Source organism: Leptonychotes weddellii, chromosome 2, assembly GCF_054177405.1.
Source record: "Leptonychotes weddellii isolate Sample4059 chromosome 2, ASM5417740v2, whole genome shotgun sequence".
Taxonomy (NCBI): domain Eukaryota; kingdom Metazoa; phylum Chordata; class Mammalia; order Carnivora; family Phocidae; genus Leptonychotes; species Leptonychotes weddellii.
The window spans coordinates 113852775-113865780 of record NC_138370.1 but is presented as its reverse complement, the minus strand read 5'-3'; the positions used below and the strand labels follow the sequence as shown (position 1 = coordinate 113865780).

The following is a 13006-nucleotide window of genomic DNA, read 5'->3' as shown; positions in this document are numbered from 1 at the left end:
TCAGAGGGAGAAGCAGACTCCCTGCCGAGCAGGGAGCCCGATGCGGGACTCGATCCCGGGACTCCAGGATCATGACCTGAGCCGAAGGCAGTCGCTTAACCAACTGAGCCACCCAGGCGCCCCAGTACTGAAATTTTTAATACATGTGTTACAGCAAGTCGATTAAGGAGGAAAAACCATCATTATTGGGCATTTAAGTTTCAGCCACTGTACTGGGTAATTTTTAGTTACTGTTTTTTTTTAAATATTTATTTATTTGTCAGAGACAGAGAGAGCGTGCACAAGCAGGGGGAGTGGGAGAGGGAGAAGCAGGCTCCCTGCTGAGCAAGGAGCCCGATGCAGGACTCATCCCAGGACCCCAGGATCATGACCTGAGCCAAAGGCGGATGCTTAACCAATTCAGCCACCCAGGCGCCCCTAGTTACTATTTTTATGTAAGCACCAAAAACTCCTATGGGGTAGCTAATTATTCCCATCCTACAGAAAAGGAAACTGAAGCTAAGAAAGTTTAAGCAGGTTGGGGCGCCTGGGTGGCTCAGTCACTTCAGCATCTGACTCTTGATTTCAGATCAGGTCTTGATCTCAGGGTTGTGAGTTCAAGCCCCAACTTAAAAAAAGAAAAAGAGGGCGCCTGGGTGGCTCAGTCGTTAAGTGTCTGCCTTCGGCTCAGGTCATGATCCCAGGGTCCTGGAACGAGTCCCACATCGGGCTCCTTGCTCGGCAGGAAGCCTGCTTCTCCCTCTCCCACTCCCCCTGCTTGTGTTCCTGCTCTCGCTATCTCTCTCTCTGTCAAAAAAAAAAAAAATCGAAAAAAAGAAAAAGTTAGAGCAACTTGCACAGGTCACATTGTGAGTAGCAGGCATGGCCAAGATTCAACCTCTCATCTCCTATAACCTACTAAGCCTATAGATTATCTTCCCATCTCCCTCTAGGACCATTCGGAATGGGCTGATATAATCAGCAAATCTTCATGGCAGGGATGTAGCTTGGGTTTAGAGGGTTCCGTAGAAGATTTGACAGGTAGATGGGAGACAGATGGGTACATTCTGGAAGGAAAGAGATGGAAAACTCAAAACTCAAAATTTAAATTTCCACAAGTGGGGAGGGTTATGGGAACCCACAAGGGGAGTGAGGCCCTCGGAACAGGTACCACCTCCAGACCTGGGGGGACAAGGGGAGGGAATGGCATGGCATCAACCCAGTGTGGCTGTGGGAAGGGAGAGTCTCCCAGCAGCTGTGGCCAAGGTTAGAGGGTGCCCTGCCAAGCTGCCTCCAGGTGGTGAGGGAATGGAGTAAGGGTGGTGGGAGCAAACCCAACCTCTCTTTCCTCAGGCCCCCAGGTTTCCTGTTCAGCCTCCCCTGGGCCAAATGCAGGGGAAATCAAAGGGCAAGGGAGCCCATGTGGTACAGTCTGTAGAAGTCAGCCTCATGGCGCAGAGCAGAGACAGATGGAGAACCGACATGGAAGAGAGCGGCCTGCCCGTGTTACCGTAGGGAGAGTGACAGCACGTGCCCAGCCACAGGACGAGGAGTGCGGCCTGGCCTCTGTAGTGGCCTGTTCTGAGCGGCCTCACTGCGTGGAGGGACTAATCCAGGAGCGGCCTCACTGCGTGGAGGGGCTGATTGTGGGAGTGGGGTTAGGTTAAATAGGCATGTCCCAGATGTCAAGTGAAGGCGCTTGATCTTCACTTGATGCTCTGTAGTAAGTCAGTTTTGTTTCACATCAGCCAGTGTGAATTTCTTTCTTTTATAGGCCAAGAGTTAGGGAGAGATCCTAGAAGAATGGTAAAGGGAAGGAAGGCAGGGGACACAGCAGAATGTTTGTGGCTACCTGCCCATCCACTGGGAGTGTGTGAGTGAGTGCGTGGGTTCCCCCACAGGGTTCACGTGGCCTTTTCTGTGTTCCAGTGACGTATGGGATGATGAGCTCCAGTGTGTACTACTATACCCGGATAATGTCACAACTCTTCCTAGACACCCCAGTGTCCAAAACAGAGAAAACAAACTTTAAAACTCTTTCTTCAATGGAAGACTTCTGGAAGGTATTGCAAATGACTTTCAAAGTACCTCTTTACCATTGAAAATTGTTCATTTGGTTTCATAAATTCAAGTCCGCAGTATCTATAGGATCCACCTTGTGCTTGACACCGTATGAGGTGTAGGCTGTGGTGAGTTGTTAGAAGTCATGGTTCTGTTGAGAACCTTGTATGTGCCTTGCACCGTGCAGAGTTTTTCATACCTTCCCTTTTTTAATCCCATAGTAACCATACGAGGTAAGGGCTGATACTACACCCGGGTGGCAGATGAGGAGATGAAGAATCAGAATGCTTACACATGGTTAGGGAGTAAGAAAAATGGACTTGTTTCTAGCCTGACAGACACTTCCTCACCCTCGTCTATAATTCACTCAGTCATTCATGATTCATTGAATGTCTGTTGAGTATCTCCTGGGATATATGGCCCGTAAGGGCAAGATTTGGTTGTTTTGTCTTGCTTTGCTTTTCTTTTTTGTCTCCTTGTTGATGATGGCCTGCGCCCTAGAGCAGCGCCTGATACAAGGCAGGCACATTCTTTCAGAGATCTCTGATGTGAAATTCAACCCAGCCCCTTCCCAGATTGTCCCAAAGGCCAACACAGTAACTGAGGATAAGCTATGAGTGATACCACGGGAGAAATGTTAAACTGACCTGGGAGGCATGGTGCTCAGAACCTAAGAAAACTGGAAGAGGAACTGGAGAGGAAAGACTTGTTTCTTCCTGCGGAGATGCTTTCTAAAACTCTTACTAAACCCCGGAGTCAGAGTTGGTGGTTGTAAAGATAGAGGAAACTGGACCATATGAACCCGTTAATACTGATGCCTAAAAATACTTGGCATCCAAAACCATGCTTGTAAAGTAGGAATCTCTCCCCTCCTGAACAGAGCAAATCAGTCCATCTCTACTGATTATCTAATAAGCTGACACTGAGAAACAGCTTCTTCTTCCCCATAGGCAACTAATAAGAGACTTCTCCCATATACACAATTCCATGGTAATGAATGCCAAGCTCTAAAAGCAGGGGCAGTGGCAGGGGCAGGGTCAGTTACTGAGTTCACCATATGCCAAAATAATCCAGACACTTAAAAGATCCACCAGATGGCAGACTGGTGATCAAAACTAGATGTTTCCTCTCCAAACAAGTTTGGAACCATGATTATGTGGGATGCTATTTTAATAAGGGAAAGTAAAATGGATCATGGTTGTGGATTTACGTGAACCACACCCTTGACCTTTAGTCCTAGGGCAAAAATCAGAATTGCCATTTATTAAGCACCCACTGGATAACAGGGTAGCAGCCATGCAAAGGGTGGATATTATAGATGCAGGAACTTTGGCTCAAAGTTGGATCCTGCTCCAGGCCTCACAGCTAACAAGCGACGGAGCAAGATCCAACCCAAATCTTTCTGACAGCAAAACCCATGCTTGTTACTCTACCATGTTTACAGAGTTGCCAAACTTGGTCGTACAAACATTCCAGGAAAGAGCAAAGCAGCTACAAAGCTAAGCTTGGGGCTTTTAACAAATTTTTAAAAAAATGTTTCCTTCACTTTCAGTTCACAGAAGGTGCCTTATTGGATGGGCTGTACTGGAAGACACAGCCCAGCAACAGAACCGAAGCTGACAACCGAAGCTTCATCTACTACGAGAACCTCCTGTTAGGGGTGCCACGTATCCGGCAACTCAAAGTCAGAAATGGATCCTGTTCTATCCCCCAGGACTTGAGAGATGAGATTAAAGAATGCTATGATGTCTACTCAGTCAGTAGTGAAGACAGAGCTCCTTTCGGTCCAAGAAATGGAACCGCGTAAGTGTCTGTGCCCCCGGCGGCCATGCGCGCCCTGGCTTCTCATTCACTCATTCATTCATTCATTCATTCATCCTCTAACCCCTTAACCAAGGAGAAGATGCTTTAAATGAATCTTCAGTGCATAGAGTTAAGACCATGGCCAAATTGGCCTTTGGTTTCTCAAGCTTTTTCTACTTTTTACCCCCTTCAGCTTCTGCATACATATTTTTCAAAAGGCTAAATTATCGACCACATGGCCCATCAGAAGTAGCTACCTGGGCCTTTGGAGGTTTCTTTGAAGATGTCTGGATCCTTTTTTTCTAGATCCGGTGACATCATTCACTAGGTTGTTACTGAGAACTATCCTGGTACAGAAATTCTCATTTTACTAGCATTTACAAATACATTTTGGTTCAAAGTACAGGTATTTAAAGTGTGTAATAAGCTTGTGAGGCAGTTTCGTGTCTGCTTTAAAGCCTGTCCTCTCAAGTGTGTGTTTATGATTTTGAGTATGTATTGTCCATGTGCATATTTGCAGGGATTTTTGGTGTTCTTTTGTAATCATACTTAAAACATCTTATGTATTAAGGGAGGATAGTCGGGCACCTGGGTGGCTCAGATGGTTAAGCATCTGCCTTCGGCTCAGGTCATGATCCCAGGGTCCTGGGATCAAGTCCTGCGTCAGGCTCCCTCCTCGGCGGGGAGCCTGCTTCTCCCTCTCCCACTCCCCCTGCTTGTGCTTTCTCTCTCTGTCAAATAAATAAATAAAATCTTTAAAAAAAAGGGGGGGAGGATAATCATTACTTTTAGAATTACTGTAGTTATTATAAAGAAATAAGAAGAGCTCTCAAGCTGTCCCAAGGTGGGCCTCTTAGGGTCACTGCCCCTGGGTGAGTCACTATGGTTAGAATAGTCTTCTAGACTTTACTGAGCTAATTCTGTCAGTTCATCTAGATCCCTGTTTTGACCTGAGACACCCAGACTCCAGATTTGTTATATATTTATACAGTGGGGGCAGACAGCCTTCCCATGATCAGATTCTTTGTCTATCATCCAGTGCATACCTTCTTTAGTACCAGGGTCCATAAGGAACACACTAAGTAAAGGTCAGAAGATTTAGCATAAAGGGATTGAATCATCCTGAAAGACATTTTGTCTGGCTTTGATAATGACTTTGCTCTACTCCTTTTTCTAGTTCCTGCCAAGCATAAACATGCCCTTAAACTGTAGTACCTGGTTCAGTATTTTACTCTGTCTCATAGCATTAATAAGAGAAGTGGATGCAGCCACTACCAGATGGTATTTAAGAAGTGATTTCATGCACTATCTCATCTGCTTTCACAAAACAACCTGAAATACATGTCATCTCCATTTTGTTGATGAAAAAACTGAGGCTCACTTACCCAGAGCATCACAGCTCGTAAATGGAACCATGCTGGGATTTAACCAGCCTGACTCCAACACCCATGTTTCTTCACTAAACCACATCGCTTCTTCCATATTAATTACGCTGTTGGGTGGCTCCTGGCCGCCCTCAGCTCCTTATCAGTATTCAGGCTTCTGGAGCGCAGGGACTGTATTTTGTTCAGTGCTGTATTCTCAAAGCCTTGACCACTGCCTGGTATCTAAAGCTGCTCAGTGAAGACCCACCAGAGGCATGGGTGAATGGGTGATTTCCACTATGGGATGGACCACCATGTGTCTAAACCACCCCTTGATGCTGCCCTATTCTCAAGTTACTCCCATTTCTCCTTCCCTTGAACTCCACAAGCTTTAGGAAAGAATAGCCTTCACTTGCCACTTCCATTCCCTTACCATTGATTCACCCCTTAAAGCTTAAGCCCTGTGCTTCTGACGTCTCTCTTGGAAGCCACCAGTGGATTTGTTGAGTTTGCCAACCCAATGACCAATTCTCGATCTTGATCCCATTCAACCTCTGCAGAAACCGGCTATGTTGATTGCTCATTCTTTTGACTTCTGAGAGAGACACTAAACTTGGGGTTCCCTTCATTCTCTAATCCTCCTCTTAACTCTCCCGCTTCTCTCTCATTCCTAGGTTCTATATTCTTCTTTCTTTACGTTCTTTCCCTCGGCATTCCAGTGGCTTCCTCTCTCATGTCTGTTTGATAATTTATCATTTCATTAACAAATATACAGAGTGTTAACATGTGCCAGCATTTTCTCAGTGAAGTCTCCCTCTTCTAGAAACGCCCTTGGTGCTGGCTGGGGTAACAAAGCAGCAGGAAACAAAACAGAAACAAACCCGCTGTCTTCACAGAGCTTATGTTCTAGTGATAGGAAACAAAAAACAAATCTGTATCCTACCTGTGTCCTACCAGCTCCTTTGCATTATCCAAAAAGAGTCTCCAATCATTTTTCAGATGTCCCTTCTCCCTCGCTCCAACTTCCAAATCAGAGGCCACGTTCTGCTGACAGTCACTGCAGTGTCCTCTGTCCATCCTTCCTGTCTGTCTTCCTGTCTTCCTATCATTGCTCTGGTTCAGGCCTCATCATCACCTCTGGGTTATTGCAGGCACTGCTAACTGAGCTGTGTCAGAGCCCGCAGGGCCACTCCCAGGTTCAGTGATGTTCTGGAAGGATTCACAAGATTCGTCACCCAGTCGCGTTCATGGCTAAGCTTCAGTGCAACGGAAGGATAAAAGCAGAAGCAGCAGAGGGTACAGGCACATGGGGTAGAGTTTGGAGGGAAAAAAAAAAAAAATGCAGGCTCCCAAAAGTGCTCTCCCAGTGAGAGTCACACAGGCCCCATGATGGGCTACAACCTATAACGGACCATAACGACATGTATGAAATGTTGTCTGTCAGAGAGGCTCGTTAGAGACTCAGTGCCCAAGGTAGTCAGTCCAGAAGGAAAGCAGGTGTTGGGCATGAGCCACTGTGTTTGTACAGACAGCCACTCTTCCCAGTCACACAACATTTTTGTTGTTTTTTTTTAAAGATGTTATTTATTTGAGAGTGCGCACATATGAGCGGGGCTGGGGGGGATGGGGGCGGGGGGAGGTGAGGCAGAGGGAGAGAGAGAAGCAGCCAGACAAGTTTTATATCAGTGTAGGGAGCTGTTTAGCAGTCAAGTTCCAGATGGCAGCCAAGGCATAACCCTGCAACCTTGCAAGCAGGCCTTCCTAAGGAAAGGCGGTCTCGGACCCGCTGTGGCCACTTTTGTCTACATGTGAGGCCCCTATTCTCGCCACTCCAGTCTTTCCTGCAGCCACCGGAGGAACCCTGTTCCATGCCTCTCAGAAACCTTCCCTCAGTGACCCCTTCCTGCTTGCTCTTCACAATCTGATCACAGTCTACCTTTCAGCCTTCTTTCTTCATCATATGTGAGCTGAACTCAGCTGCCAGCTGGGTGCGTTGTACTTCTCCGGCCCCGCCGGGCCCAGGCTTGAAAATGCCCTTCCCATCCACTGGTGCCTGCCTGAATCCTATTTACCTTTCACAGCCTGGGTCCACTGCGGCTTCTTCCAAAAGCTTTCTCTGATGCACCTTCCCTGGCACTGGACCCCTGGATGAGGATAACTCTCCTCTGATCTGCCCGAGAAAGTTCTCTTACTTCTCCATTGGATATCATCCATCTACCTTGTATTTTAATTGTTTCATGACTCTTCTCTCCCTATTTACTGTAAATTAGAGAAGGAAAGGAACTTGGTTCTTTCCTTTTATATCTTTATATCCTCATTAATGCCAAAGAAGCATCTGGTTCCTAAGAGAACCTCTGTCAGTATTTGTGGATTAAATTCCCAAATGCCCTAAGGTGCCTGGGTGGCTCAGTCAGTTGGTGTCAAACTCTTGATTTCAGCTCAGGTTATGATCTCAAGGTCCTGAGATTGAGCCCCATGTTGGGATCTGCATTGGTCATGGAGCCTGCTTAAGATTTTCTCCCTCTCTCTCCCTCTCCCTGTACTCCCCACCACTTTCTCTCTCTCCCCCTCTCAAGTTAATTAATCAGTTAATTAATTCCCAAATGCCCTGTGGAGTCTTGTTTAGTTCAGTTGCTGACAGTGGTACTTGATGAACTTGTACCTCTTGGCTGCAATTTTCTCTGAGAGCCTAGAGTCATCTAGCCCCTGAATATAGTTACCCAGGGAAGGCAACCATATAAACTAAGGGCTAATAGCACAGATTCTAGAGACAGGCAGTCCTGGTGTAGGTTCCTGACAATAACCTCAAAAGCTTTGAGACTGAGTTGACCTCACTAAGCTTCAGGGCCCTCGTTCCTAAAATGCGGATAATAAGTATATGAGAATTAAATAAGAAAACACGAAGCACCACACCAAGCACATTACCCAGCTTGATAAGACTTATATTGATTTATTACATACTCTGTCTTACCAGGAACCAACTGCCTTTGTATTTGCCATAAGAGTTCCACTGATTTTATCTGTTTGTTTTGTTTTCATTTGTTTTTTAATTAGTTGGATCTACACAAGTGAAAAAGACTTGAATGGGAGTAGCCACTGGGGAATGATTGCAACCTATAGCGGAGCTGGCTATTACCTGGATTTGTCAAGAACAAGAGAGGAGACAGCTGCCCAGGTTGCTAGCCTCAAGAAAAATGGCTGGCTGGACCGAGGAACCAGGGCAACTTTTATTGACTTTTCAGTATACAACGCCAACATTAACCTGTTCTGTGTGATCAGGTGTGTACAAAGGGCACTGATCCCTCCCACGTCTGTGTATTTGTAGGTACATCCTAGTCTTGAGAGAGACCAGGAAACCATTGCTGCAGTTAGCTAAAAGAGAGTGCCGAGGATCAGAGCCAATAGCAAGGGAAGGGTGAAAACCAAAGGCTTAGTGAGATAAATATATTTGGTGAAAGGGAGTTAGGATCCTAGAATATTATGAGTTGGGAAGAAACTTAAGTCTGGTCCAAGTTTATCCCAAAGCTGGAACCTTCCCAGAAAAAGCACCGTATTTTGCTAACATCTATTCTTACTCATTATAAAGATGATCAGTGCTATATGCTCTGTTACCAGGGCCTCTGGCCATCAAATCTTGACTCATTTCCCTGAGTTTCCCACTGTCAGATGAGGCCCATGCTATTTAAGAACACAAGCACGGCAGTCAGGGGCTATGCCTAGGTTCAGGAGAATACCCAGGCATCTGCTTACACATAAGATTCACCAAAGGCACATAAAGTTCCTTCTGAGATCCTGTGACATTGCCATCATGATCACTTGGTTAGCAGGGAGAAAACTGACAAAAATCCTATGGGCTTGTTTGGGGCCTTTTGTTCACACATTCATTTATTCAGCAAACATATATCGGACACTTAATATGTACCAGGCACTGTTCTTGGCTCTTGGGACATAAGTGAATAAAATAAAGATCCTTGCTCTTACAGAGCTTGCACTCAACCAGGAGGAGACAGATGATAGACAATAAACAATAAATGAAAGAAACAAATTAATTAAATAGTATATTAGAAGGTAATATGTACTATAAAAAAGAAAAAGTAAAACAAGGCAAGGGGGATCCAGAGTTCACCCCCTTTAATCCTCCTGGTGAACATGTCAGCAACACCCAGACATCGCTGGCATGAATTACTTGCATATATATTTACCAACCAAATAAGAAGGATAAATTCTCATAATATCCTTATTTTGTGATCATTTTTGAGGCTAAATGCATGCCAGCTTTACATGGCCAGTTGGATTCTTCCAGACCATGTATTTAACAACTTTTGAAGGAAATAATATCCCATGAAGTCAAATGAGTTATTACTAGAAATGAATGAAAATCGATGGCAATTATTATTGAACTTTTCCTAACGATTTCAGTGCGGATAGAGAGAGGATAAAAACAGGCACTCAACTCTGATTGAAATTGAAGGGAATATCTATAGAAGGCCTTGAGTATGTCTTCTACTTCCTCCCCATACTTGACAAGTGAATATTGTCAAGGCGATTATTTCATTTCTCTCTGCTGCTGTCTACGTTTCTGGAGGGGTTGACAGACGCAGGGCCAGAGCAGGATAGAGAGCACAGAGGCTACTTTCTGCCCTTCCAAGTTCACACTGAACCTATGACGAGGCGCTTCATTTCAGTATTGCTCTCCTGGGTTTTTGGTTCTTACCCATACTCTCCAACACATCGAATAGGAAGAAAACAAAAAACAGGAGATTGACAGTGAAGAGGAAGGAAGAATTTTCACTCTTCTTTGACCAATTCTAATTTGCTGTAGTCTCTGCCTGGACCTGATTATTGCTCTTGCTTGAGTCCTAGACACTCAGGCTCTAGGTGTGGCTACCCATCCTGGAAAGGGAGAGATAGTTATACCTAATAGTTGACTGAAGGTTTTTTAAAAGTCTTAAGGAGCTAGGTATTCTATTTCTAGTTTGATAGGGAAGTTGTACCATTAAACGAATCATTTAATTTTCTCACTGTGACACCTATGAAATGGGAGTTAGGCAAAAAACATCCTCACTTCAGTTATGCTAAAACACTAAACATCAGTGCCATCAGTGTGACTGTAAAAAAATACATGTTACTGTTTTAGACTGTCAGACATTTACTGAACACCTATTAACTGTAGGCTCTGAGAAGGGTAGCAAGCATAGCCCCTAGGGCAAATTATTAGTGCTAGTTAGGTGATACCAAATGAATGAATGAGAAACCCAGTTTGTGTATATATACACATACACACATATATGTACTTACACACACATCCTACTTCTCAACAGGCCATACATGTTTGAATGCATGAGTTATATTTCTTACGTTCTTCATTGCCTAGTTGAATTACTTGGATTTAATAGAAGTCCTAGAAAGGCTTATTTGTTGATTAACTTCTACATTAAACAAAACAAAACTATAGAGCATTTTGAGGAGTACAAATACCGAAAAAGTAAAGGGGAGACTGAGGAGGAGTAATCTCTTTAGGAGGACTTGGGAAGTCTTGTTCCTTTTGGGGGCACAGAATTGTACAAGTATGTAGTTACTAGCTGTGATTAAAAATACTCTGCCACGACTTTGGGGTGACTTGTAGCTGCCGTTTCAATCCCTTATTAGTACAGGGACAGAATAGATGGATGTCCTTCCTGGCTGCATCCATGTGTTGTTGTTGTTACTGTTTTAATTGTTCTTATTGCAACGCAGGTTATTGGTTGAATTCCCAGCAACAGGCGGTGTGATTCCATCTTGGCAATTTCAGCCTGTAAAGCTGATCCGATATGTCACAACTTTTGATTTCTTCCTGGCAGCCTGTGAGATTATCTTTTGTTTTTTTATCCTTTACTATGTGGTGGAAGAGATATTGGAAATTCGCATTCACAAGCTACACTATTTCAGGAGTTTCTGGAATTGTCTGGATGTTGTGATCATTGTGGTAGGTTTGAGAACAACACCAAATTCCCTACTCTGTTATAAAAACATGTTAATTAGAGTCCTTGATCTATCTCCTCAGTATTGTGGATTCTGATATTCCTGAAGGAGAATCTAAACGTTCTCCTCTGCTATTTCAACTTCAGTGTTACTAATCAATATCTCATTTTGCATGAGTAACCCTTCTGAATATAGAAGTAGAGAGGTATTTACGATAAGCTATCAATTAGCCACACTAATAACAAGAAAAACTTAGTGGGGCACCTGGCTGGCTCAGTTGGAAGTGCATGTGACTCTTGATCTCGGGGTCCTGAGTTTGAGCCCCACGTTGGGTATAGAGATTACTTAAATAAATACTTTTTTTAAAAAATGAAAGATCCGTATGTGCTGATACAGCAAGAGTTCCAAGACATAAAAAAAAAAAAAAAAGAATAACTTAGTAATTCATATTTGGCTTTGGCATGCCATATGAGACATGAGGGAGAAAAGAATGTTTTGTTTATTCTTTTTTTGTTATTGTTAATGATATTTGTCTTCAACTACTAGCAAAAATTATTTTGTATTTTTCTGCACATGTGTAAAGTTACAGCAAGAAGAAACATCTTGAAAATATTTGGGGTAGCAGTTTAAAATTTCCTACAAACAGTTCAGCGTACAAAATACTAGTGAGGGGGTACCTGGGTGGCTCAGTCAGTTAATCGTCTGCCTTTGGCTCAGGTCGTGATCCCAGGACTCCTGGAATGGAGCCCTGCATTGGGTTCCCTGCTCAGTGGGGAGCCTGCTTCTCCCTCTACCCCTGCTTGTGATCTCTCTCTCTCTCTCTCTCTCTCTTTCTTTCTCTCTCTCTCGGATAAATAAAATCTTAAAAAAAAAAAAAAAAAGACAAAATACCAGTGAGGGACCATCCACGTTTTCTGTATCAGGTTCAAGAAAATCAGAAGGCAGTGAGGATAGAGTCGAGACTATGACACCTTGTAGACCCCCTGCCTGCCCTTGACTATTATAATTTTTACACTTGTTCAACATGGTTTCCCTTCCACATCATCCTCATCACTTCCTGCCAGGGGCCTCCCTGGAGAAATGCATTTTGACCAACTTTTCCCCCTTCAGCAAGAACACATGATCTTTTGCTGAGTCCTGTTACACATCGAAGCATGTAAGAGCAGGCTTAATTGTTACGTGCCTAAAAGCCCGTCCTTTCCACTGCCCATTGCCCGCTGACAGAGCCCCCCTGAAGTCTCAGTAGGTGGTGCATTACCCTATCAGCGTTCTCTCTTCCGTTACCCTACTTCTTGGCCATTATTCTCCCCCTGCCCATAACAACCAAAAGTTCATTTGGGCTTCGTGAAGCATTTACATCAAGCCATTATCAGATCATCACTACAATTAGTTGGCAAAATATAGAAAATATTATTAAGATGTTTTAAATATAGAAAAATGTTATTCATATGTGAGTAAAAGAATGCTTAAGACATTGAAAAGAACTATATAGATCTGTATTGCATGACAATAATATTAACTGGAGCAATAACAGTAATAATCGCTAAAGCTTTAGAAGTCATGTGTGTCAGACACAGTTCCGAGTGCTTTTCATATCCAGACGTACACTCAGTTCTCATGGTAACCTTAGCTAACCTTAGCCACTCTGCCGTTGCCTCTCAGGCTACATGCATCTGTAATTCAGAAAGAGCTTTTACTTCAAATAAAAATTCCTGTAGAATTCGGGGTGGAACCCGTTCGACCCTGATGCATTTAGAAGTGCATCCCTTCTTTCACGATGACTATGTAACATCACACAATTCCTGTAGGCAAACTGTGGATCCCCAAATTCTCGGTAT

General features: G+C 44.0%; 2 protein-coding genes across 5 annotated transcripts in view; both read left to right on the top strand.

The window, feature by feature from the left end:
* The window catches only part of LOC102748592 (putative E3 ubiquitin-protein ligase HERC6), a 580669-nt gene that overhangs the window by 286519 nt on the left and 281144 nt on the right, over positions 1 to 13006 (top strand). The window lies entirely within an intron of this gene.
* Positions 1 to 13006, top strand: part of PKD2 (polycystin 2, transient receptor potential cation channel) — a 54069-nt gene that overhangs the window by 17553 nt on the left and 23510 nt on the right. For all 4 annotated transcript variants that reach the window (XR_014142937.1, XM_081812153.1, XM_081812152.1 and 1 more), the window contains exons 3-6: positions 1909 to 2042; positions 3593 to 3843; positions 8262 to 8486; positions 10944 to 11172. Coding sequence is in view for 3 of the 4 variants with exons in the window: in XM_081812153.1 (XP_081668279.1) it covers positions 1909 to 2042; positions 3593 to 3843; positions 8262 to 8486; positions 10944 to 11172 (839 nt within the window). In the remaining variant the exon portion in view is untranslated. The remainder of the gene's footprint in view (positions 1 to 1908; positions 2043 to 3592; positions 3844 to 8261; positions 8487 to 10943; positions 11173 to 13006) is intronic.